This window comes from Pinus tabuliformis, chromosome 7, assembly GCF_031772625.1.
Source record: "Pinus tabuliformis cultivar Carrire ecotype Pingquan chromosome 7, CPIR1, whole genome shotgun sequence".
Taxonomy (NCBI): domain Eukaryota; kingdom Viridiplantae; phylum Streptophyta; class Pinopsida; order Pinales; family Pinaceae; genus Pinus; species Pinus tabuliformis.
Window position 1 is genome coordinate 450,059,535 of NC_142293.1, and position 23,748 is coordinate 450,083,282.

Sequence of the window (23,748 nt, forward strand, 5' to 3'; positions counted from 1 at the left end):
GTGTATAGAATGTATGGAGAGAAGAGATGTGGGTGCATGGAAGAAATGGTCTCTTGTCTAAAAATTAGTTTCAACTGTTTGTAAAAACATAGTGTTAGAAAACCTATGTAATTTTGGTGTTTTAGTGTGTTTAAATGGAGCTTCAACCTGCATGTATTTATCTTTAAGATGTATTTGTTGTTATGAAATACAAATTATACATTATTCTAGTGACTTCATTCAAAAACATTTATTTCCAGTATTACTCTGCAATAATATATCTTACTTTGTTTTGGACTGCATATAATTTTTTAGTTTTAAAATGTTTGTTATTTACTATCACGTGAAATATGTTTCATTTAGTATATGTGGTGGTGTCATTTCCTCTGCCTTTACTATCATTTTGGGTGCATTCAAATTTTATTTTTCCTTAGAGGTGCTGGTCTACAATGGCCTACGCTTCAAACATGACCTAATATACCCAAGTTTGCAATGTTCTATTTATTACTGAGTCACCCTATGTGTCAATTTTTCTTTGCTCCTTGTATTGATGGAAAAATACTTCTTGTAGACAACTTGGTCAAGTTTGGTATACAAGGGAACCTTCTTTAGGTAATTTGTTAAGCCTTATTTTTTAATTAATTTTTTCCTCCTTTACCTGGCTTCAAATTCATTATGCCAACTAAGAATTTATTTTGGTGGTTTTCTAGTTTTCCCATATGTCCATGTTTCTCTCACAAGGTTAGCACACCTTCACTTAATATACAACATTTTTGTGCCAAGTATGAGGACACCTAGTGAGATTGTGTACTTCTACCATGGGTTTTCCTAACCTAGTCAATGACTTGTCACACACCTATCCATGATTTGTTATTGTTTATCCCTGCTAACATTTTACCTTGGTCCTTAATTCTCATTCTAGATGTATATTGTTTTTCTATATTGAGCTAACCATACTCAGCATTGATTTTGAGTCTCTGGCCATTTTTTAGGAGTTGTATATGTATATTTCGCTCCTAGATTATCTACAAACCCCTGGTTGATTTTCCATCTAAAAAAATATAGGACCAAAGTCATGGGACATTTATTCCAAGTTGAATGGTGGGAAAAACATCTTGGTGGGTGTCACTTTTGGTTTGTTTATGGCTATGGAAATTGGCAAAGGAAAAGAGACATTAATTAAGATTTATTTATGATAAATAATGAAAATATGAAAAAAGGGAGTTGAAACGTCACAAAATTGCATGACAACGAAATTAAAGGAAAAATGAAGGAAAATGAAGAAAATAGAGGTCTCAACGATAAAAAGGCTTTTGAGGATCATTTCAAGGTATTTTTTCATTTTAGATTTGGATCTCTCTTCCATTATCTCATTCTCTCATACTCTTGCACACTTAGAGAATTCTTTGAGAACTTTAGTTTTCACTTGGATTTGGGGAAAGAAGGAAAACAAAAATATGAAAGTGCAAGAAGATAGGTGGATCAACAACTACAACTAAATTTATTTGTAGGTAATAGGTTGCACATGTGAGTTCCTTTTTGTTTTTTTGAATCCATGGAATATGGACATGTGATTATTTGGTTATGTGTTTTCCTTGACATGGATATTTTCCTGGATTGATAGCAGTATTAGCCTTGTGTTGTCATTTCCTAGATACCCACGGTATTGTGGGTTTTTCTGCTTGATTGTTTTCTGATTGGTGCTTATAATTCCTTATAAATGTGGGTTGGAAAAAATAATATGGAAGACCTAGAACAACTTGGGATGAGTTAGTAGTCCTAGAGGCTATGTTGGGACAAATGCTCTAGATCCCTTAGTGGGTTAAGTTACTAGTCCCTAGAGCAAGGTTGGAAAAACAATTGGAACCCTCGAAGGTTTTGGGTTGAGTTACTAATTCATGAAGTCTTGGACAACTTGGGGGAGACTGATATGGTTGGAGTTAGTGACATCCAACATTGGATGTGGCATCACTATGGTTGAGGGTTAAGGCAGTTTTTCCTCTCGGAAACCTATTTTGGTTTTGTTTTCGTTATTCCACGCAATCCTGCATTCATCCTTGGAATATGGCACGACAATGATTTGATGAAAGATATATTTGTTTAATGTTAATATATGGTGAGGTGGTATGTAGAAGTTCGTGACTTGGTTGGTATTTTCATATGTTAAAATGACTTATTCTTATGTTGTGACTCATTTATATTTGTAGCAATTATGTTGATGACACTATGCGTGAGTTGCCATGGTTCCTATGTTGGTTATTTACTAGTTACTTCTTGGTTACATGATATATGTTATTTATGGCTCTTGTCATGAATGGTTTAGTTATTGATTGGTTGATGAATATTTGGACTAATAAGTGTTATTGCAATTATGTGGATAGGACACCGGGCCTGATTGGTGATTCTCATATGAACCTCAAATGAAAAATATATAATGCGAATGTCATTTCTAGCTAGGACACTAGCATCTTTCATGTGGAAAATTCCAACCACTACCTCATATATAATGTCAAGTGTGACCACTAACTCATATATAATTGAATTGGTCATTCTAGAACTATTGCAACATATATAATATATCGGGTTATTTCATTAGGTAGTACCAAGGGAAGCTCAAAGTTGCCCCTCCCACTAGGTTAATAAGAGGGACATGATGGTAAATGTGATGTCACCAATGATCATATATGCATTCATGACACGCAAATTAGATGTTTGTCATGTGTTTGAAAAAAATTCTAGTGTGTTCTAGGCACTTTAGGTCATGTTTATGACCCAAGTTTATCTATTTAGCATTTTTTTCATGCCATTTATGATTTTGAGAAGTTTGAGGAAGTTTTGTGCAGTCGTCTAGAGGTTGCCTTGAAAAACTGGAGCTAATGCCACGACCGCATGCTCTAAAATGGACAATTTGGGTCACAAACATAGTCATGTAGTGTTGTCTGTGCGGTTGGACACCTATAACTACACAGAGGACTTGCCATCCATGTTGTTGGGGGTTAACTTATGAGAAAGAGAGCCTCAACTTAGGACTTGGTCACCAAGGGTAATCCTTTAGCCCCTGAATGTCTTGTAGCCCTGAGGAATGTTGTGATTTGTTAGTTTGTGGTGAGTTTTTAGGCCCTATTGCCTTAATTAGAGTTGGAAAGTCAGATCATGTCTTAGTAACTCTTCATCTCATGTTTTTGCCAGAAGACCGACAAATTTAATTAAATTTAAGAAGTAGTGGTTACATATTGGTTCCTCCATACACATGATGTGAAAATCCATACTCATGATGTAAAACTACTCATGTTTTATAACATTATATTACTTATTCCAGCAGCTCTTTTAAAGTATTCTCAATAATAATGGGACTAAGTTTTTCTTCTATTCTTGTTTAGTTGTCTAGTTTCACATATTTGCATGTAATTGATATATCCATTCATTGTGTATTTAATATAAATTATATAATTTACACGTAGATTTATCTTTGTGATGGCTATCACATACGAAAACAATACGAAGATATCACCAAGGTTTCAAGTTGGCCATGTTGATGTGGATAATATCCCAGAACAACTTATCGCCTCCCTTAATAGCACAAGCATTTTTCTCTGTGGTTAATCCATTCCTTTATGGAGGGGTCCACATCCTATCTGGAGGTTTGATTTAGATCCGTGTCTGCCTCGTCTGTGGGATCTTGAATGGTTGCACATTCTAGCGGGGATGAATCAGCTGGGAATTTGCCATGATAGAAACCAGGACAAGTTAATGTAGACAAGGAAGATGCAAAATGGCAATGTTATTGTGGAAGATGCATACTTCTCTCTCTACTCCAGGGCCTCTAACCTAACTGAGGAACATACTCTTTATGCATTCTAGAAAACTAACATCCCCAACAAAATTTTACCTCTTACTTGGCTAGTCTTTCTGTTATGCTCTTGACCTGCAAGAAGATAGACAAATACCAAATATGCGAGAAATATACACAGAACACAGAACAATAAGAAATAACAACAAGTATTTTATTATTTAGAAAGGAAAGCAATGTTTACTTGCCCCTTCAAGGGGGAAACCTCCAATAGAGCTGGGCTCAATTACAAAATAAGACACGATGCTCCTCAAGGGGAGTCTCTATCCTTTATATAGGATTCATACATGCAATACCATGGGTCAATACCATGGTTCTCATTAATACCATAAATCTAATACCATGTCCCACTTCCAACTAACTATGGTCCATTCTTTAAATGCATGTCAACCACTTACAATTATTAATATGGGCTTTATTGACTCTTTACTTAACTATAACTATGACTTGATCCTATTACATAAATAAGGGGGTTAGGGCTGGACCCTAACATGCCCTCCCCCATAAGAATAGCCTTGTCCTCAAGGCTGAAGCTATAGAAACTACTGAAGGATAGTGGCTGGTTCCCAGGTCGCATCTTCCGGAGAGGTGTCTTTCCACTTGACCAGGACTTCCTTGATCATGCGGCCATGCAGGTGTTGTTCTCGTGTGTTAAGAACCTATTCAGGTTGGAGCCAGATTGACCCTTCTTCATCCAATTCAGGTAGACTGCTTTGAGTCCGGAAATGGTTCCCAATCACTTTCTTGAGGCATGAGACATGGAAGACTGGATGGATTTTTGCAGTGGGTGGCAAAGCTAGCTTGTAGGCGACTTCTCCAATGCGCTAAAGTACTTGACATGGTCCGTGAAATTTTGGAGATAATTTTTGACAACCCTTGTCTTTGAGTGATGTTTGTTTATATGGTTGCAGCCTCAAAAATACCTGATCTCCTTCTTGAAATTGGTGTTCTGACAAATGTTGATCTGCCTATTGCTTCATGCGGTTTTGGGCTTGATGAAGATTCTCTCTAAGGTGGTCCAGCATGGTTGTGTAGTTCTATAGGAGTTGATCCACTGCTTGTACCTTCGAGCATCCCTTAATATAAGAAGTAGGGGAAGGAGGGAGTTGACCATAAACTACTTCATATGGATTCATTTCGGTGGTGGCATGATAGTTGGTGTTATACCACCATTCAGCTAGAGGTAACCACTCCACCCATAGATGTTGCTTTTCTGAAGTGAAACACCTAAGGTATGTCTCCAGACATTTGTTGACTGCTTCAGTTTGACCATCAGTTTGTGGATGATAGGAAGTACTGAGTTGAAGTTGGGTACCTTGTAGCCTAAAGAGTTCTTGCCAAAACTTACTTGTGAAGATTGGTTCACGATCAGAGACAATGGAACTGGGCATACCATGCAATTATCTAGTCCATGAAAGATTAAGTGACCAAAGTCGGTGTAAAAGGGTGGGGTAGGGGAAAAAAATGAGCATAATTAGATAGTCTTCCACAACCACCATGATGACTGACTTGTTTCCTGACTTCGGAAGACCCGTAATGAGATCCATAAAAGCCTCCATCCAGATTGAGGCCGGGATGGGCACTGGCTGTAATGTGCCTAGGGATTTAACTGTTTCTCCTTTGTGGCGTTGACATACGTCGCACTCAGGTACAAAAGTAAGTCTGTCCTTTTTCATGCCAGTCCAAAAGAATGATCGTCGAGTGCAAGTATAAGTCTTCTGAAAGCCTGAATGTCATGTAGTGGGAGATGAGTGAAACTCCACCAAAATGCGGCTTTTGAGGGTGGATGTTGGTGATATCACAACTCTGTCATTGTAGCGAAGAATCTCATCTTGCCAAGAGTAGCCCACTATGGAATTTGGAGCTGCCTGCAATTGGTTAACGAGTTGGGAGAGCCAGGGATGTGAAAAGCATTCCTTGCGAGCCTCTTCAATCCATTCTGGAGTAGGAAGGGAGATTGCGAGCAGGGTGCTTTCCTCCTCAAATTGGCATGATAACGCATCTGCTACGATATTTTTGTGCCCTTTCTTGTAAATTATCTCATAATCATATCCAAGCATTTTGGAAAACCATATATTTTGTTGTGGCAAGGATAGGCGTTGCTCCGAAAAATATTTAAGGCTTTGATGATCTGTGCGGATTTGGAAACGCCACCTGAATAAGTATGGTTACTAGGTATCTACTACATGTAAGATGGCCATCATCTCCTTCTCATAGGTAGATTGTCCGAGATTTTTCCCACTTAGTTTTTGGCTAGTGAAGGCCAAGGATCGACCTTCCTACATTAAGACTGCCCCAATACCTGTACCTAAAGCATCACATTCAATCACAAAAGATTTGGTGAAGTCGGGTACTGCTAATATGAGAGTGGAACACATGGGATGTTTGAGAGCTATAAAGGCCTATTGTGCTTCATAATTCCAGAGAAATGAATTTTTCTTGAGGAGGTGAGTGACGGGTCTAGCAATGCGATCATAATTGCGGACAAATTTGTGATAGTAGCTTGTGAGACTCAAAAATCCTCTTAAGCTCTTCAAGGTCTTTGGTTGAGGCCAATCTTGCATTGCCTAGATCTTTTTGGGGTCCACCTTGACACCTACACGCCCCACAATGTGGCCCAAATACTCAACTTCTTCCATGCCAAAAGAGCACTTGGACATCTTGAAAAATAATTTATGCTTCTGGAGCAGTTGCAAGAGCAGATCTACATGTTGAAGATGTGTGGCCCAGGTGCAGTTGTAGATGAGGATTTCATCAAAGAAAAGAAGGAGAAATTTTCTGAGATATGGTTTGAGAAGGTGGTTCATAAGGCTCTGAAAAGTGGATGGAGCACTACAAAGACCAAATGGCATGACCTAGAACTCATAATGGCCTTCATGAGTTCAGAAAGCAGTCTTTGGAACATCTACTTCTTTCATGCGAATTTGGTGATAGCCCAAGCGAAGGTCGATCTTAGTAATGAATTTAGCCCCAATTAGTTCATCCAACAAATCATCAACAACCAGGATGGGAAATTTATCTTTGACTGTCAACTTGTTGAGGGTCCTGAAGTCCGGACACATATGCCATTCCCCATCTTTCTTGAGCACCATGACCACATGTGATGAATAAGGACTAATGCTAGAACGAATGACACCTACTTCCAAGAGTTCCTTGATGATTTTTTCAATTTCATTCTTTTGGGCGAATGGATATCTATATGGGTGTACATTTGGTGGTTGGGCCCCGGGGACCAAAGTAATGCTATGATCATGTTCCCCTCTCAAGGGTGGAAGCTCATGAGGCTTGTCAAAGACTGGCAGATGGTTGTTTATGATTTGTTGTATCTCAGGATGAATATGAAGAGAAGTGGGTTCGAAGGCCTGGATGGCATTAAATTGGGCTATAACTCCATGGTGGCCCTTTTTTAACAATTTTTCCATCCTATGTGAGCTAATGATAGAGGGATCACCCGCCTGAAGTCTGTGGAGGGTATGTGTGTGGTTGTTCTACTTAAAGCTCATATATAACTCCTGGAAACCCATTGTGATTGGGCCAAGTGTGCGAAGCCATGCAGCACCTAGGACAATGTCACACCTCTCATGTGTATGGCAAACATGTGTGTCTTTAATTGATAATCCGTCATTTGATTTTTGACGTCTTCATAGCGACCTTCACATTTCATTGTCCCCCCATCAGCAATTTGGACCTGGAAGTTAGAAACTGCTCTGACAAAACAATGCACTGCTTTCGCGACTCTTTGATCGATAAAGTTGTGTGTACTGCCACTATCAATCAAGACTACTACCGGGCAATGCTTAATAAAACCTCTGATTTTGAGAGTTTGCGGAGAAGAAATCCCTGCCAAAGCATGCAACGAGATAACTGGTTCTTCAGGTACATTGTCCCACTAGTTGTCCTCGTCTTCCTCCTCTGGTTCCTCAAGTGGTGGGGCTTCCTCCAATGAATTTTGATTACTAGCATCAATTTGAAATAATTTGGGCTAACACAATCCTTGCTTTCTTCTTTCTACCATTTCCACTGGTGACACCTTTTGAACCTTGAGTGTTTTCGTAGTGCTTTAAGCCTAGGTGGGGCGACCCTTGGCTATGAAATTTGGGCGATTGGACTAGGCCGCTAATGCATGTTCTACTTCACGGGCTATCCTGCAGGCATGCAGCCATGAGATAGGGTGTTGCAGTCGGACGTGGGCTTGTATGGCTTCTTTGAGACCACTGACAAAACATTCCAAGTAGAACTCATCTTGTAGACCTCCTGTGTGGAAAGCTAAGGCTTCAAAGGTTGTAATATATTCGTTCACTATTCCTTTCTATCAGAGCTTAGTGAGATGACCCAAAAAGTTGGATTCATGGTCAAAGCGATCCGTGAGAGCTTTTGTGAATATCTGCTAAGTCACGGGCCTTCCATAGCAACGTTGATGCCACTGCCACCATTGCCATCTTTCATTGTCCAACTACATGCTACGCACATTAATCTGAGTCGCTTCATTGCTCATGTGATTCAGTGTGAAATATTGCTCCATTTGTGCTATCCACATGGCCGGATTGTTGGTTGTTGCCAAAGAGGTGAAGAGAATGGCTAGACTCGCCCTTAATGTTTTCATTGAAAATATATGCCTCTGCATGTTCCTCCATCTTGCCCTTTGCGAGTGTGATAGTTAAGGTCTTCAGCGACGACAGTACATCATTCAATTTTGATTCAAGGTTGTCGATCTTCACATTGGCCATAGCTTGAGCTCTAGTTTGTACCATGCACCGATGTGATGCACTAAAAATTTGGGACCACTGGGAAATTTTTTTGACTCATACAATTGAATGGTACCACCTTGCTCAACTCGTCGACCTGATTCTTATGGGCTAAGTCTGTTATAAGCGTCCCTCGGGTCTCACACCTTTTTTTTTTTTTTTTTTTTACTCTGAAAGGATTTTTACTCCTCGCTTAGGCATGCTGCAGTAGTCGAATACTAGAAAAGTTAATGCTGCCCAAAGTCCTACGAGAATCACGCCCGAGTATAGAAGCCGACACAAATAGTTAGATTTGTCGGCGAACCCTCAATTGCAGAGTATGAGTAGTAATATGGCAGTGATCGAACCCCTACTGCTAGATCTGAATGGCAGATCTGATTATTGCGACTACTACAGAACCCAAACTGCTAGATATGGATGGCAAACCTGATAGATATGAATGACAGATCTAATTTTTGCGGCTGAAACAGAACCCCACCTGCTAGATCTGATTTTGCAAAGATGATGCGTGATCCAGAGAGAGACATGGGAACTATGGTCGCAAGGAGTGTCAGGTGCTACAGATCGCAATATACATAAGGTTCTGACAGTAGTACTCGGCCCAATCTTTTAGGGCACTAACCAAGGAGGATCAACCGTACCCTTAGCCATACAACTCGACTACCCTATCATATGCGCGAGTAATCTCCTCGACTGCTGTTCTCGGTGTATGGTAGTAGCAAGAAAACCGATAGTTTATCTATGGAGAGGTTTGAAGAGAACGTAGGGGGCTTCCGATATACCCAGAGAGTACTTGAAAGACAGTCCATGCGCAGTTCTGTCTAATGCGCTACTGCTCGAAGGGGTACCCACAGGGATTACAAGGGAGTCCAATAAGTGTGACCACCTCTTGTATTTCCTGCGTGCAAGCCTCCCCAAATCCATAGGTTTATGCGCTCAATGACAGATCCCGTGGTTTAAAGACGCCAAAACATATCTCTAGCCAAAAAAAAAAAATTGCTAAAAATTGGAGATCCCACCTGCCTCGGAAAGTGCTCTGATACCACTTGTTATACTCTTGACCTGCAAGAAGATACCCAAATACCAAATATGCGAGAAATATACCCAGAACATAGAACAACAAGAAATAATAGCAAGTATTTTATTATTCAAAAAGGAAAGCAATGTTCACTTGCTTCTTTGAGGGGAAACCTCCAATAGAGCAGGGCTCAATTACAAAATAAGACATGATGCTCCTCGAGGGGAGTCTCTATCATTTATATAGGATTCATACATGCAATACCATGGGTCAATACCCTGGTTCGTATTAATACCATCTATCTAATGCCATGGCCCAATTGCAACTAACTGTGGTCTCTTTTTTAAATGCGGGTCAAGCACTTCAATTATTAATATGAGCTATATATGGACCTCTCCCCTTATACTGTTATATTCATAAGGGTAATTTGTATATTCAGAGAGTGCCAATAAAGCTTATGTTATGAACATTGGATAGCATATATACATTTTATTATTGTGATATCAAAATAATATGATTCTTTTTAGTACTTAAAAATATATAAATAAAATAAATAAATAAATAAAATGGCCATTTAGGGCGGCGCAACTCAGTTAACACGTCAATATCCAAAGTCCTCCTCAGTTACTTTCTTTTGAAAGAAATAATTCAGTTAGCAACATTTAGCATAAAGAATCCACCAATACAATAACTTAGCTCCAAAATGTACGTCTTTCCCGTGCGAGTATGGTACAAGCAGAGTTATGGAAACATAAATTACACGTGAACATGAAACAATTTAAGAAGCGAGAATATTTAAGAAGCGTTTTCAGGATGAAAATATATTCTCCTGATAGTAAGTAAGAATCCTCTCTTTAATTTCTTTTACGGCATCTATTAAGCAAACTGACTAAACAAATTCGTCAATAGATGTCATTCAGAGTATAGATATAGTGTGAATATTTATAAAATTCATAAGTTTTTTGCGAGAATTATATCATGCAAATTACCAAATGCGCTTACGAAAATTCTTCAATGTATATGCAAAATGGTAATTATTTATATATTTATGATCAAAATATATATTAGAATTGGTTAAATACATTAAAGCAAATTACTAATGTCTTTTTTCAGTGGGAGAGAGAATCCCCGCTGAAGAATCATATTACATCAAATATCGCCGAAGCCAGCAGATTTTCTTTATCATACAATGTTTTTATCGCCAAAGCCAATAGAATACATCACATCCAACACATACGCGTCATTCTCGAAACAAATACTGCTGGGCATTGCAGCTCCCACAGGAATATACACGTCATTCTCGAAACAAATACTGCTGGGCATTGTAGCACGAAGATGACTGGGGTGCGAAAACCAACCACCCCAACCAACACATCATGCACATCACGTGCAAATCACTAATGCATTACATACTTAGGATTAACAAAATATGTTTGAAGTTCGTCTATTTCTATTTGTTTACGGGGATTAAATGTAATTATATGTAATGATGGATATTATTAATGTTTCACGGATGTGTGATGAAAAATATCAGTTATTAGGCGTGGGAAATGTTGATTTACGGGGATTAAATGTAATTATATGTAATGATGCATATTATTAATGTTTCATGGATGTGTGATGAAAAATATAAGTTATTAGGCGTGGGAATATGTTGATGAGAACAAATAACAAGTCTCCACAAATATTAAATTAAATTAGACTTGATCCAAATATATAATAAATCCCTATTACCATGTAATTTAATGAGACACGATCGACACAAATTATTAATTTTAGTTATTAAAATTTTTTAAAGCAACATTTTAAATATAAAATAATTATATTTTTATTTTGGATTTAAATAATATTTTTTTTTATTTAAAAAAATGATAAATTAGATATATATTAAAATATAAAATAAATATATATACAAATATTAAGATAAATATTACAAAAGAGGAGTTATGTAAACCACCTCTTTTCACATAATAGATATAGATTCAATAATTGACTTGAATATTAGTGTTTCCAGGTATTTTATTAATCCTTCACCACTAGAATATTTTTATGCTCCAGAGTTATTTGACATTGGACAACTTGTATAGTTGTTAGAATTTTATTAATCCTTTACAATTGGGATATTTTTCTTCTGGAGAGTTACTTAACATTGTACAACTTGCATATTTGTTTATTATTCGTGTATAGTTTCCTAAACATATCAACCAAGATTTAATTATGGATGGCAATATAATTATTTATTATTAATAATGCATGCTACTATTTCCATTTAATTTAGCTATATTAAAACTAAGCGGTAGAGACTAGTTATTATGTATCAGTTCCTAAAAAAAAATCCTCAAAAAATAATAAAAATAATTTTAGCTCATGTTGACCAAACAAAAAATCAAAAATTAAATAACCATATAAATAAACAATTAAAGTCCATTAACACAACAACTAAATCAGTAGTTGATATTTCACTTTCATTGTACTTGGTTCTTTGATATTTCATGTTCACTCTTCAAGTAAAAAATAAAAATATTTCCATATCTATCTTAAACAATATAAATTTACATAAATTCACATATATAAAGTAATTAAAAAAAATAAAATTATATTTCTCTTATAAATATCTCAATGTAGAACTTAAATATATTGTTTATTCCATATTAACTACTATATTTGAGTATGAACATAGATGTAAAATAAAGTATTTAATAAGAGGAAAATGTGTAACTTATTGAATTTTTAATAAAAAATATTAATAATGATAAAATATCCAAAAACACAATTTTAACAATGAAAACTTACCACTATAGATTTATTTTAGTCACATATTTACTATGCAGTAAATTGATTAATTGAGGTGTAAATCTTTTTTCAACTTTCAAATTTGATCATTCTCGGTTCTTTGTAGATCCGTAGTTAAAATGGATCTATTGATATTTCACTTTCATTGTACTTGGTTCTTTGATATTTCATGTTCACTCTTCAAGTAAAAAATAAAATATTTCCATATCTATATTAAACAATATAAATTTACATAAATTCACATATATAAAGTAATTAAAAAAAATAAAATTATATTTCTCTTATAAATATCTCAATGTAGAACTTAAATATACTGTTTGAATATCCATATTAACTACTATATTTGAGTATGAACATAGATGTAAAATAAAGTAGTTAATAAGAGGAAAATGTGTAACTTATTGAATTTTTAATAAAAAATATTAATAATGATAAAATATCCAAAAACACAATTTTAACAATGAAAACTTACCACTATAGATTTATTTTAATCACATATTTACTATGCAGTAAATTGATTAATTGAGGTGTAAATCTTTTTTCAAGTTTCAAATTTGATCATTCTCGGTTCTTTGTAGATCTGTAGTCAAAATGGATCTATCATTTTATTTTAATGTTGTATATAGGAAAATATTCAATGTCTAAAGGAATAAAAATAACTAAAGATTAAAAAATAAAATAAAAAATGCTTCCTAATAAAAGGGAAATATGTATTTCATTGAATTTTTAATATAAAAATAATGTGTTACATTTAAAAATATTCATAATAAAACATTTGGTGTCTATCATCAAAAAATTATTTTAATATGTCCGATTAAGTAATATCCACCTATATCTAAAAAGATATTAATTACAAAAAATCATTTTAATGTGGACAATGTAGTCTATAGACAAAATGTTTCAATATACATGTTATGTAATATACTTGAATATTATATATATATAGCCATTGAAATTTGGAGTTACATTTTGGTCTTTTTCAAGTATATTTTAAAAAATACAATTTAAACAAAAAAATCACACATTGAAATCAATTTTGAAAATATAGAAAGAGAATCACTACAAAGAAATGAAATTTTTCTTTTATTTTTTATTTTAAGCTCTAAAACCTGTTTGCATAAAAAAAACTTGATCTCTCTGAACTCGTACTAGATCCATCCTTAAAATAGATCAATATTACCCATTATTGTGTTTTTCAATATTTTTTAACCAAACATGAAAAAATTAATCAGGATTATAAATTCCTATATATCTAATTATTCATCCTACTAAATAAAATAAAAAAAGACTTGTAAAATTACTAAAAAATTCCCCGTTAATTAAGAAAAAGCACAACATCATTTTCAACTAACCTTAAATAAACTCATAATTTTAACGATATGAAGTAGGAATTTAACAATTCGTTCACGAAGTAATTTGAATTTACTGTACTAATTAAAAATGTCGCATCTCCCCCTAGGTAGTGGAAGTTATGACAAGAGAGAAACTCCGTGCAATAATGTAATGTACGATGGACAAAAGAAAACTCTTCGACATCGTGATTATATTCATTTCATTGTCAAGTATGGAGTACTTGGATACTAAATTAGTATCTAAATTACTCATTCGTTTCAAAAAAAAAAAATTTAACCTATCTTTTTTTACATCTCAATTTTTTCCACACTATGATAGACGTTTAAAATTGCAAAACTAAAACAAAAAACAAAAAACCATTCCGGGCCTGATTACATATATATGACTAAGTCTTATCTATGGTGGACGCCACATGGGTTTCTTTATGAATAGTTATGCCTTTTCGGTTGCAGGTATCAGCTTTCCAGCCGTGTATGGAAGCTTCAGCTGACATTTTAAGTACTCGTGCCTTGAGGTTGTGGTTACTGAAAATCCTCTTGGTTGGTGTCCTGTGAATATCTAATATTCTCAGGTTAAAATCACATGTTATTGATTTAGTCCGAAATGAAATGGAGATAATATGTATACGAATATGGAGATAATATTGATTTAGTCCGAAAAAAATGCATGACTACCTAACAAGTACGATGTGGATGTGTGACCTTAGCTAAGAATATGTGTGTACCCCGGATCATCCGGACATTGATCTGTCTGCAACTGGGGAGGAAAGGAAGGAGAATGGTCAAGTAATGTGTTAAATCGGTGTGCACGATTTAGGGTTTATTTTTTTTCATTGTTTGATCGTTAAATTTAGGCAATTAACATATTTTGCTTTGATTTTAATTATTGATGTTTCTTCTGATTTGATTTTATAGCCTCCTAGAATGAATCACATGCTCTAACCTATTAGAGTAACGCAAACTGCAGTTAAAAGCAAGCTACGCTATATATAGTTAGTAAATCATTGGAAATCCACTGGACGAAACTAATATCGTGATCACTTTCATTTTCTGCCTCGTTTAAGTTAGCGTTTGGATGGATTGCAAGCTGAGGTCTGAGATGAGCACTCACCCAACTCAGTCACCGAGCAGAGGAATTGGCAAGGCCGAAATGAGGTGCAGTACAGAAGGGCAACGGCGAGAAGAAGGCGTCTTCCCAACTCGCACCAGCAAACAAAAAGTAAAGAAACGTCTTTGGTCACCCGAGGAAGATAAGAAACTCAAGAACTACATCATGAGAAACGGCCTCATGGGCTGCTGGAGCTATGTCGCGCAGCGGGCTGGTAAGAACGCACGTCTGCTCCAATTTCAATTAGCATTTTACTTCCTTTCCTACTCCACTCCAATGCAACGATACGTCTAATGCAATACAAATACTCTCAATACAATATCCAGTCTGACCCAATACAAATACACTCATATATACAGGTCTGCAGAGATGCAGTAAGAGTTGTAGGCTGAGATGGATTAACTACTTACGTCCTGGGCTTAAACGCGGTGCATTTTCACTTGAAGAACAACGACAGATCATACACTTGCAATCCATCCTCGGCAACAGGTTTACGTTTTTCCCAGTCCATTCGTTCTGATCTCTTTATCTTTTCCTATATTGTTAAATTCAACTATTGATATCTCTCGTTGAAATATTTTAAAAATTAGTCATCTCATTTGATTTTCGGCCTCGCTATCTTTTATTAATGTTTTTATTAATGTCCACGGCTACATTAACCAGGTGGTCTCAGATTGCGGCACATTTGCAGGGACGCACTGACAACCAAATCAAGAACTACTGGAACTCGTGGATCAAGAAGAAGATAATGTCAAAACACCACACCCACTCCACGGCCAACGGGGTCACTGACACCAAATCTAATATCCCTTCTCAACCCCATCGTATCTGCAATCCCAATTCAGTGTCTGCTCATGGTCTTGAACCATTCACGCCTTCCTACACTGCTGAGCCATACTTAGACGTCATGGTTGAAGGACAACAGCCACCTAATAACACTTACAATGTAGTAACCACTGGAGAAAACCAGTTCTCTGTTCCGGGTGTTTTAGAAGCAATACATGAAGAAGGGGACGATCAAAATCTGATGTTTTCAATTGATACAGACTGCACCAGCAACCATCTGTTTCCTCGTTCCCAAGTGGGTACTTATTCTACTTCTACCCGTACCCATGACAGCCTCCCCGCTCATGATTTTATATGTCCCAGTCTGCACGCTCAGGGCCATAATAATTATGGGACTGCAAAAAAAACAGACTGGTGGACAGCTGGTGCACTGCCACTATCTCTTGAAGCTGAAGCTTCCTACACCATTACAGTCCCTAATCTTAGTGAAAGCCAGTTGTTGGAAGAAAAGTTGCAGAATCATATTGATGGCAACATCTTTAACGAAAATGAGATCATGATCGACTATCCGCTGTTCACAACATCTTCTGGAATAAGTGGATGTAGCGCTAGTAAGTCCTATTCAAATATTGCAGTGAATTGTCCTCATCTCCCGGATCCAGTGGCTTCCCCATTTGGTGCCCTGTCGGCTGGGCAGTTTAATGATTTTCTATTTGATAATGATTACAAAGATGGTCTAAATTTGGGATATGATGTGGACTTGGAAGTATCCAGTTACAGCTATCTGTGGGCTCAGAACGAGGAAGGTTGGAGGGTTGGGGATTAATGGGGCTCGTCAAGAATTCGTCAAAAAGATAGGAGCGCAAATCTTATCCCTAGACTCTTAGCAGAATGTGGAAAGTTGGAGATAGAGCGTGAGGGCGGAACCAGTTACACTTTGAGCGTTCAAATCTATTTTCTCTAGATACTACAGTGTACTAGCCATAGCTGTATGTAGACACTACTACAACAAACACTGCGGCATCAAATTATCAAACTTTCGACGGTTGAGGTCAAAATGACTTTCATGTATCGGCTCCAGTAATCTGCCAAACCTGTTATTTTTCTGTTTCTCCAAAATATTTCTCAAATCTGTTAGTTTTCTATTAGTTTGCCGAAATATTGTCTTCCCCGCAGATAAAATGCAAATATGTTGCTTAAATGCGTCGTTACTATGTAGATTGTCTCCGTCTCTCGGTCCATCTTTGAAATTGTCAATGTAGTGTTTCAAGATTTAAAGGGTAAATATAATTATTTGTATGTAAATATGTCAGGCATTTACGTAAGAATGTCGCTTTGGTAAAAAATATTAAATTAAATTTACTAATATTTTTAATTAATTTTAATTTTATATTGTAAAGTAAATATTCAGATGGTTATCTTGAATTAATTTCTATTTATTATGATTAATCATTTATTTAATAGCAATGCATGAAGATAAGTGGTTAACTTATTTAATAGAATAGGCATGAATAGGTTAATTTTGAGTTGTCACATTTTTTTAAAATAAAAACAAAATATTTGGAAAAAGCAGTCACACTTCAAATCAACGGTTAAAAGCGTCTCACTTGATCCAACGGATCAAAATAAAAGTGTTGGCAAAATTTTGATACATAGAAAAGGCCTATAGGCCTAAATATATTTAGAAATCAATGTGAGCTCTAACAAATACAAATGTATATATCTATATATTTTGTTAGTTTCAATTTAACTAATTTTAAAAATCATTATTTTTATGGGATAGCTTTGTTAATATTATTAATTAATATTTTTATATGTATATCTATAGTATTGTTCCGGATCATACTGTTCTAAAATAATTTATATAAATATTAAATATGTAATTAAAGATAAAAAGATAAATAAACTATATTTATGTTATAAATATTTAAATATAAAAGATAAATAAATTATTTGAATACATATATAAAAATTAATATATTTTTCTTTATATATATAAAGAATAAATATGTGTAATTGGGTATCTTAAAATATTTCAATTTCAACCAAGAAAAGTGATAAAAAATATAATAACTTAACTACTTTAATAATATGGAAAATGTGTAAACAAATTTAATTTTCGAAGAGCTCTGCAAGGAAAACCCTGCACCTAGGGTTTAGCACTGTTCTGAACAGGTTCACCAACAGTTCTGGCAGCGCACAGAGACCGATTAGTTGATCTTCTTCTCAGAGGCCGTGTACTGGCCCGACAAATGGCAGACGGGGGGTCCACTGGGACCCCATCTTACAGGGAAATAGTCATGCAGAAACACAAAGCACATGAAGGTTTCAATATCTCTGGGTATGAAGCCCGAAAAGACAGCTCTGGGACAAGCAGCGGAAGAGCAACCCAGGGGCAGAAAGATCCAAATCATGGATCGAAGATGCCAGGAAAAGTCAGTAACAGACAGGAGAAGCACGGGAACAAACCGAAAGCAGGCCAAAACAGCTCAGATCCAATAATCGCTCCGTCAGATGAAGAAAAGGAACATAGGGAGGGAAAACGCCCTATAGAAAACGAGGATAAAACGGAAGCTTCCAACCTCAGCCCCAAAAATACCCTGCAAGGAGTCTGCAAACCCAAAAAGAAGGAAGCCCTCCGTGTGGTCTTCTCAGATCCAGATATTCAGGCCTACAGAGACCACATGATGGAGCATGCAATCATATGTAAGTTTATGGGATTGTGGCCAACCGAAAGAGCTCTCTGTCAATGGATCAAGCAGCACTGGCGACCAAAAGGTGATGTCAAACTACATCTTGGAGCTAAAGGTTTTTTTACTGTTGTCTTTTCTAACCTAGAAGACAAAGATAGGATCTTCGATGGAGGGCCTTACTTCCTTTCATCAGCATGCCTCTACATGAGGCCATGGAAGGCGAACTTCGTGCCTGACAAGGAAACCTTCACCCAAGTCCCTGTGTGGATTCGCCTCTTCTCATTACCTATCGATTACTGGGGCCTAGCAACCCTAAAGCGCATAGGAGACCGACTTGGCACCTTCATTAAAGCCTCGGAGGCAACGATGCAAAGGAAGTACACTTCTTGTGCTAGGATCTACGTTGAAATGGATGTCTCAGGTGCCTTACATGAAGGACTGTGGCTAGAGTTCAGAGATGAAGATTACTTTCAAGCCATCGACTATGAACAGATCCCCTTCCGGTGTCGGAAATGCCATGAACACGGTCACCTTGTCAGGGAATGCCCATTAATCAAACTAGTGGAAGAAGCCAAGCTTGAGCAGCCAGCCAAGAGCCAGGAGGTTTTCAAAAAGCCAAAATCACGAAAAAGGGCCTACAGGAAAAGAATAAACAAAGCAGTGACAGATCCCAGCAAAACTCTTAATCCCTTCAGCATTCTGGACTCAGAAGCATACTCGGAAGGTAACAACAAAGAGACAAAGCTACCAGAAGCTCCTCAGAAAAATAAGACAGACCACAGATCAACGGATGCAGAGGAAACCACTGAAAACACAGAAATACAAACGCATGAAGTAGCAGATGAACGAGATGAAGACACAGACATGCTAACAAGCGATGGGGGAAGCGAAGACCTGGAACTCAATGAAGTTCTAGAAAAATAAGGGGTAAACCTGTCAGATATGGAAAAGCACTGGAGAACACAAGGGCTGGAAAATATCCCGGAGGAAGAAATAAAGAAGATCAGCGACCTCTTCATAGCAAGACAACAAGCAGTGCTAGACAAGCAAAAGAAAAGAATAGGAATCATGAAAGGCACAGGTAACCAATCCAAAAGTCTTTTTCTTCATTCATTAGGATGGAAGCAAAACAAGAAAAGAGGCCAAAGGACGAATGGAGAGGTTCTTCATGATTTGGGTATCTTTATGATCAATTCAGGCAAAATGAAGGATTTACACGCCTTCCTGTCCTACCAATAACCTCATCATTATCAATGAAAATCATCTCCTGGAATACAAGAGGGCTCAACAGCCATGTCAAACAACGACTTCTCAAGAGGAAGTTACAACAGGAAAAGCCATATATTATGCTCATTCAAGAAACAAAATGTGCCACTGATCAGCTGGAGAACATCACCAAAAAGCTAGGAAAAACTATCAAATATATAGACATAGCCAGTCAAGGATGGGAAGGAGGCATTGCAACCCTCTGGGACTCCAGAGTCATCGAAATCACCTCTATGGAAGCTACCAGATCATACATTGCCATAGAATTTCAACTAACAGGTAATTCTGAAACCTACCTCTGTATAAATGTCTATGGGCCTCAGCATTTAGAAGATAAAATTTCTTTCCTGAACTCGTTAATGAAGTTAAAGCTAAGATACCAACATTCAAAGATCATAATGGGAGGGGATTTCAACATGATTACCACCCTCCTGGAAAAAAAAGGAGGCCTTAGGCAACTAAATAGAGACTCAAAACTCTTTGTTGACTTCATGGAATCCGCCCAACTGGTTGACATCCCCCCAAAAAATGGGCTCTACACTTGGAACAACCGAAGAGGAGGAGAAAACAGGATAGCCTCTCGCCTTGACCGTTTTTTGATCTCAGAAAACATCTTACTGGAAGGAACAACAGTTGACTCTGATATACTCCCCAATGGGGGATCAGACCACTGGCCCATCGCCCTGGAAGCTGCCTTTCTTGAGACCCCCCAAAACAGGCCTTTCAGATTTGAGAAATTCTGGCTAACACACCCAAATTTTCCTGAACTGGTGAAAAAATGGTGGGAAGAGCCCAGGAATATAAGGTGGACCAAAATGTTTAAACTCCAGTCCAAACTAAAGCACATCAAACACAAAATCAAGGAATGGAATGCAACCGAGTTTGGTAATATTTTCCAGGAAAAGCACAATATAGAAGACCGACTAAGTCAAATTCATAAGGATTGGGCTTCAGGGATTAACAGGGAGGACTCAAATGAACAGGAAAAGATACTAATGCAGAAATGGCAGCTCCGCTGCCAACAGGAAGAAATCCTTTGGAAGCAAAAATCTCGCATTCAATGGTTGAAGGAGGGAGAGCAAAATACAAAGTTCTTCCATAGATCGACGATGGATTACAGGGGGGCTAACAAAATCCTTAAGCTTACCAATGCATCTGGAGAAGTTATTCAAAACAACAATGAGATCTCAACTTTTCTTACTAGTCACTTTAAGCAAATTGCCCAGGAATCTGAAGAAGATCGATCAGAAGCCAAAGAGGAAATAATTCAGGCCATACCCCAAATCATTACTCCAGCACAAAATGCCTCTTTGTTAAGAAAGATCTCAATGGAGGAGGTGGAGGAGGCTGTTAAAGACATTCCAAATGATAAAGCTCTGGGCCCAGATGGTTTTACTATAAACTTCTACAAAGCTTGTTGGCAAACAGTCAAAACAGAGGTCTGGGAAGTAGTTGAAGATTCAAGACGATCTGGCTCAATTCTTAAAGGCCTAAATTCTACTTTCCTAGCCCTAATCCCCAAAGAAGAGGAAGACCGAACTCCAGAAAAGTTCCGCCCCATAGCCTTGTGCAACGTGATTTATAAAATCATCTCTAAGGTCATCGCTAACAGACTTAAACCTATCCTCCCAGACATCATCTCGGAGGAGCAGTCAGGCTTCGTGGAAGGCAGACAAATTCTGGACAACATCCTCTTGGCGCAGGAGATGATGCATACTTTGCAGTCCAGAAAAATCCCTGGTATGATGATTCAGCTTGACCTTTCAAAAGCTTTCGACAAAGTGAATTGGAATTACCTGGAGGCCACATTAAGGGCTTTTGGTTTTGACAATCGGTGGACCAAATGAATTCTCGCTCTTATCAAGTCAACAAATTTCTCTATTTTGGTTAATGAATCCCCCTCGGCCACTTTCTCTCGTTCCCGAGGCATAAGGCAAGGAGACCCACTGTCCCCCTTCCTTTTTGTGATCCTCATGGAAGCGCTTAGCAGATATATTCACAGAGCCAAAGCGGAAGGGAAAATCAATGGATTGCGCCCTCTCCCCTCCACCCCTGCAACTACTCACCAGCAGTTTGCCGATGATACTATGCTGCATGGCTCTCCAACTGTCAAAGAGGCCAAGGCTTTCAAATCTATCTTATCTCTTTTCAGCATGGCATCAGGTATGGACATAAACCATTCCAAATCGACTATTCTTTTCTTTAACACTCATGTTTCTATTCAGAACCATCTCACTAGCATCCTAGGCTTTCGAAAAGGTTCTCTACCCTCGAAATATCTGGGAGCTCCGCTCACCACCAAGCCTTGGCAAAAGGTTCATTAGGAAAGGCTCACAACAAACATGGAAAAAAGATGCAAACATTGGACCCACAGGGCTCTTAACTTTGCGGGATGCCTTGTTTTAACTAAAGCCATCCTGCAGGCCATCCCTCAGTACATGCTTTCTATCCTCCCGGCGCCCAAGGCCATCCTGCAAAAAATCCGATCCATCCAAAGATCCTTTTTATGGAGTGGCAGCGCAGAGAAGAGGAAATGGGCTCTCGTGGCCTGGGATAAGATCTGTAAATCGAAACTTGCTGGAGGTTTAAACCTAATAGACCCCAATATTAGCAACAAAACTGGGGGAGCCAAACTGTGGTGGCGCTGGCTGAAAGAGACCAACCTCCCCTGGGCCAGACACTGGAAGGAGAAATACACTCCTAACTGCAGAGACCAGGACCTCATAAGACTTCAGGAATTGCCGGAAGGTTCTCCAATCTGGAATCTAGCAAAAAGAAACTGAAACCTTATTCAGGACCACAGCTTCTGGGAGATCCAAAATGGGGAATCAGCCTTCTTCTGGGAAGATGCCTGGCAATAGCATCCAAAGCTTGAAAACCCAGACCTTGAAGATTACAAAATAAACTGTCATAACATGGGAAAATACACCGTTCATCATTACTGGATCCCCAATGGCATTGACCAGGATTGGAGAGAATGGACCCTTCCAGATACCGAAAACCCTAATGAGGAAAATAATAACATTCAAGACCTTCTTCAAGTCCTACACAAATGAAAAATTAGGATAACCTCGGAGGCGGACAAGCTGAGGTGGGGTATGAAGGGCAATGGCAACTTCACTCTTAAAGAAGCCAGAGAGCAGTTGGAACTCACAGAGCAGGGGGAGACAACCCCATGGTTCACCAAGGTTTGGGATCCCTTATTCTGGCCAAAAATTCAAACCTTTCTATGGCTCCTTATGAGGCGTAAGACGCTCACCTGGGAGAACCTACGAAAAAAAGGCTTCGAAGGCCCCTCCTTTTGCCCTATGTGTAATCAAGCAGAAGAAACTATGAATCACTTATTCAATACATGCGAATGGGCTAACCACATTTGGCAAGGGATAGAAACTATCATGCAGCAAAATAGAAGAGATATGGACTCCATCCAAAACACCATCACCAATTGGCCAAGCAATTACTCTGAAAACCCTCAAATCAATAGCATATGGAAAGTTTTGCCAGGTTTTATCACATGGACAATATGGAAAGAAAGGAACAGAAGAATTTTCCAAAACGAGCACAGGAATATAGAGCACCTGAGAATTACCTTAATGGAGAACATTCGCCAATTGATTCTGGTAAAAAGTAAAGTAGACCCATCCAACCAAATCTCTGCGGAAGACCAGAGAATCCTGAATGCTTTCAACATTCGCTACAATCAAAGCCAAAAGCCCCAAGCTAAACAACAGAACATCAACAGCACACCAAAGGAATGGACTCGGCCTCCTGAAGGCTTCCTGAAACTGAACTTTGATGGGGCCTTGAGAGGTAACCCGGGACCAGCTGGCATAGGAGGCCTCATTCGAAACCAGAGAGGTGAAATAATCCATATTTACAGTCAAGCTTTGGGTGACGGAACTAATAATGAAATGGAATTCGCAGCAATGGAAAAAGGTTTAACAATTCTTCAAAGAAACCAGGCAGAAAACGCAGTAATTGAGGGTGACTCTGAGATTGCCATTCTGGTGGTAAGGAAAATCTATGGGGGAACGTCGGCCAGCAAGGCAACCAAGCACTGGCACCTGGCTATAGTCATAGAGAGCATAGGGAAATTTCTTGGGAAAATGAAAGGCCTCATCTTCCAGGCGGCAAGAAGGCAGGCTAATTCGGTTGCCG

General features: G+C 37.8%; 1 protein-coding gene across 1 annotated transcript; it reads left to right on the top strand.

Annotated features, from left to right (window-relative positions):
• Positions 1-14,812: 14,812 nt before the first annotated feature.
• Positions 14,813-16,457, top strand: LOC149247909 (uncharacterized). The gene is made up of 3 exons (XM_089446179.1): positions 14,813-15,059; positions 15,205-15,334; positions 15,509-16,457. Exons 1-3 carry the CDS (start codon positions 14,813-14,815, stop codon positions 16,455-16,457), a joined length of 1,326 nt encoding a protein of 441 aa, XP_089302305.1.
• The last annotated feature ends 7,291 nt before the right edge of the window (positions 16,458-23,748 follow it).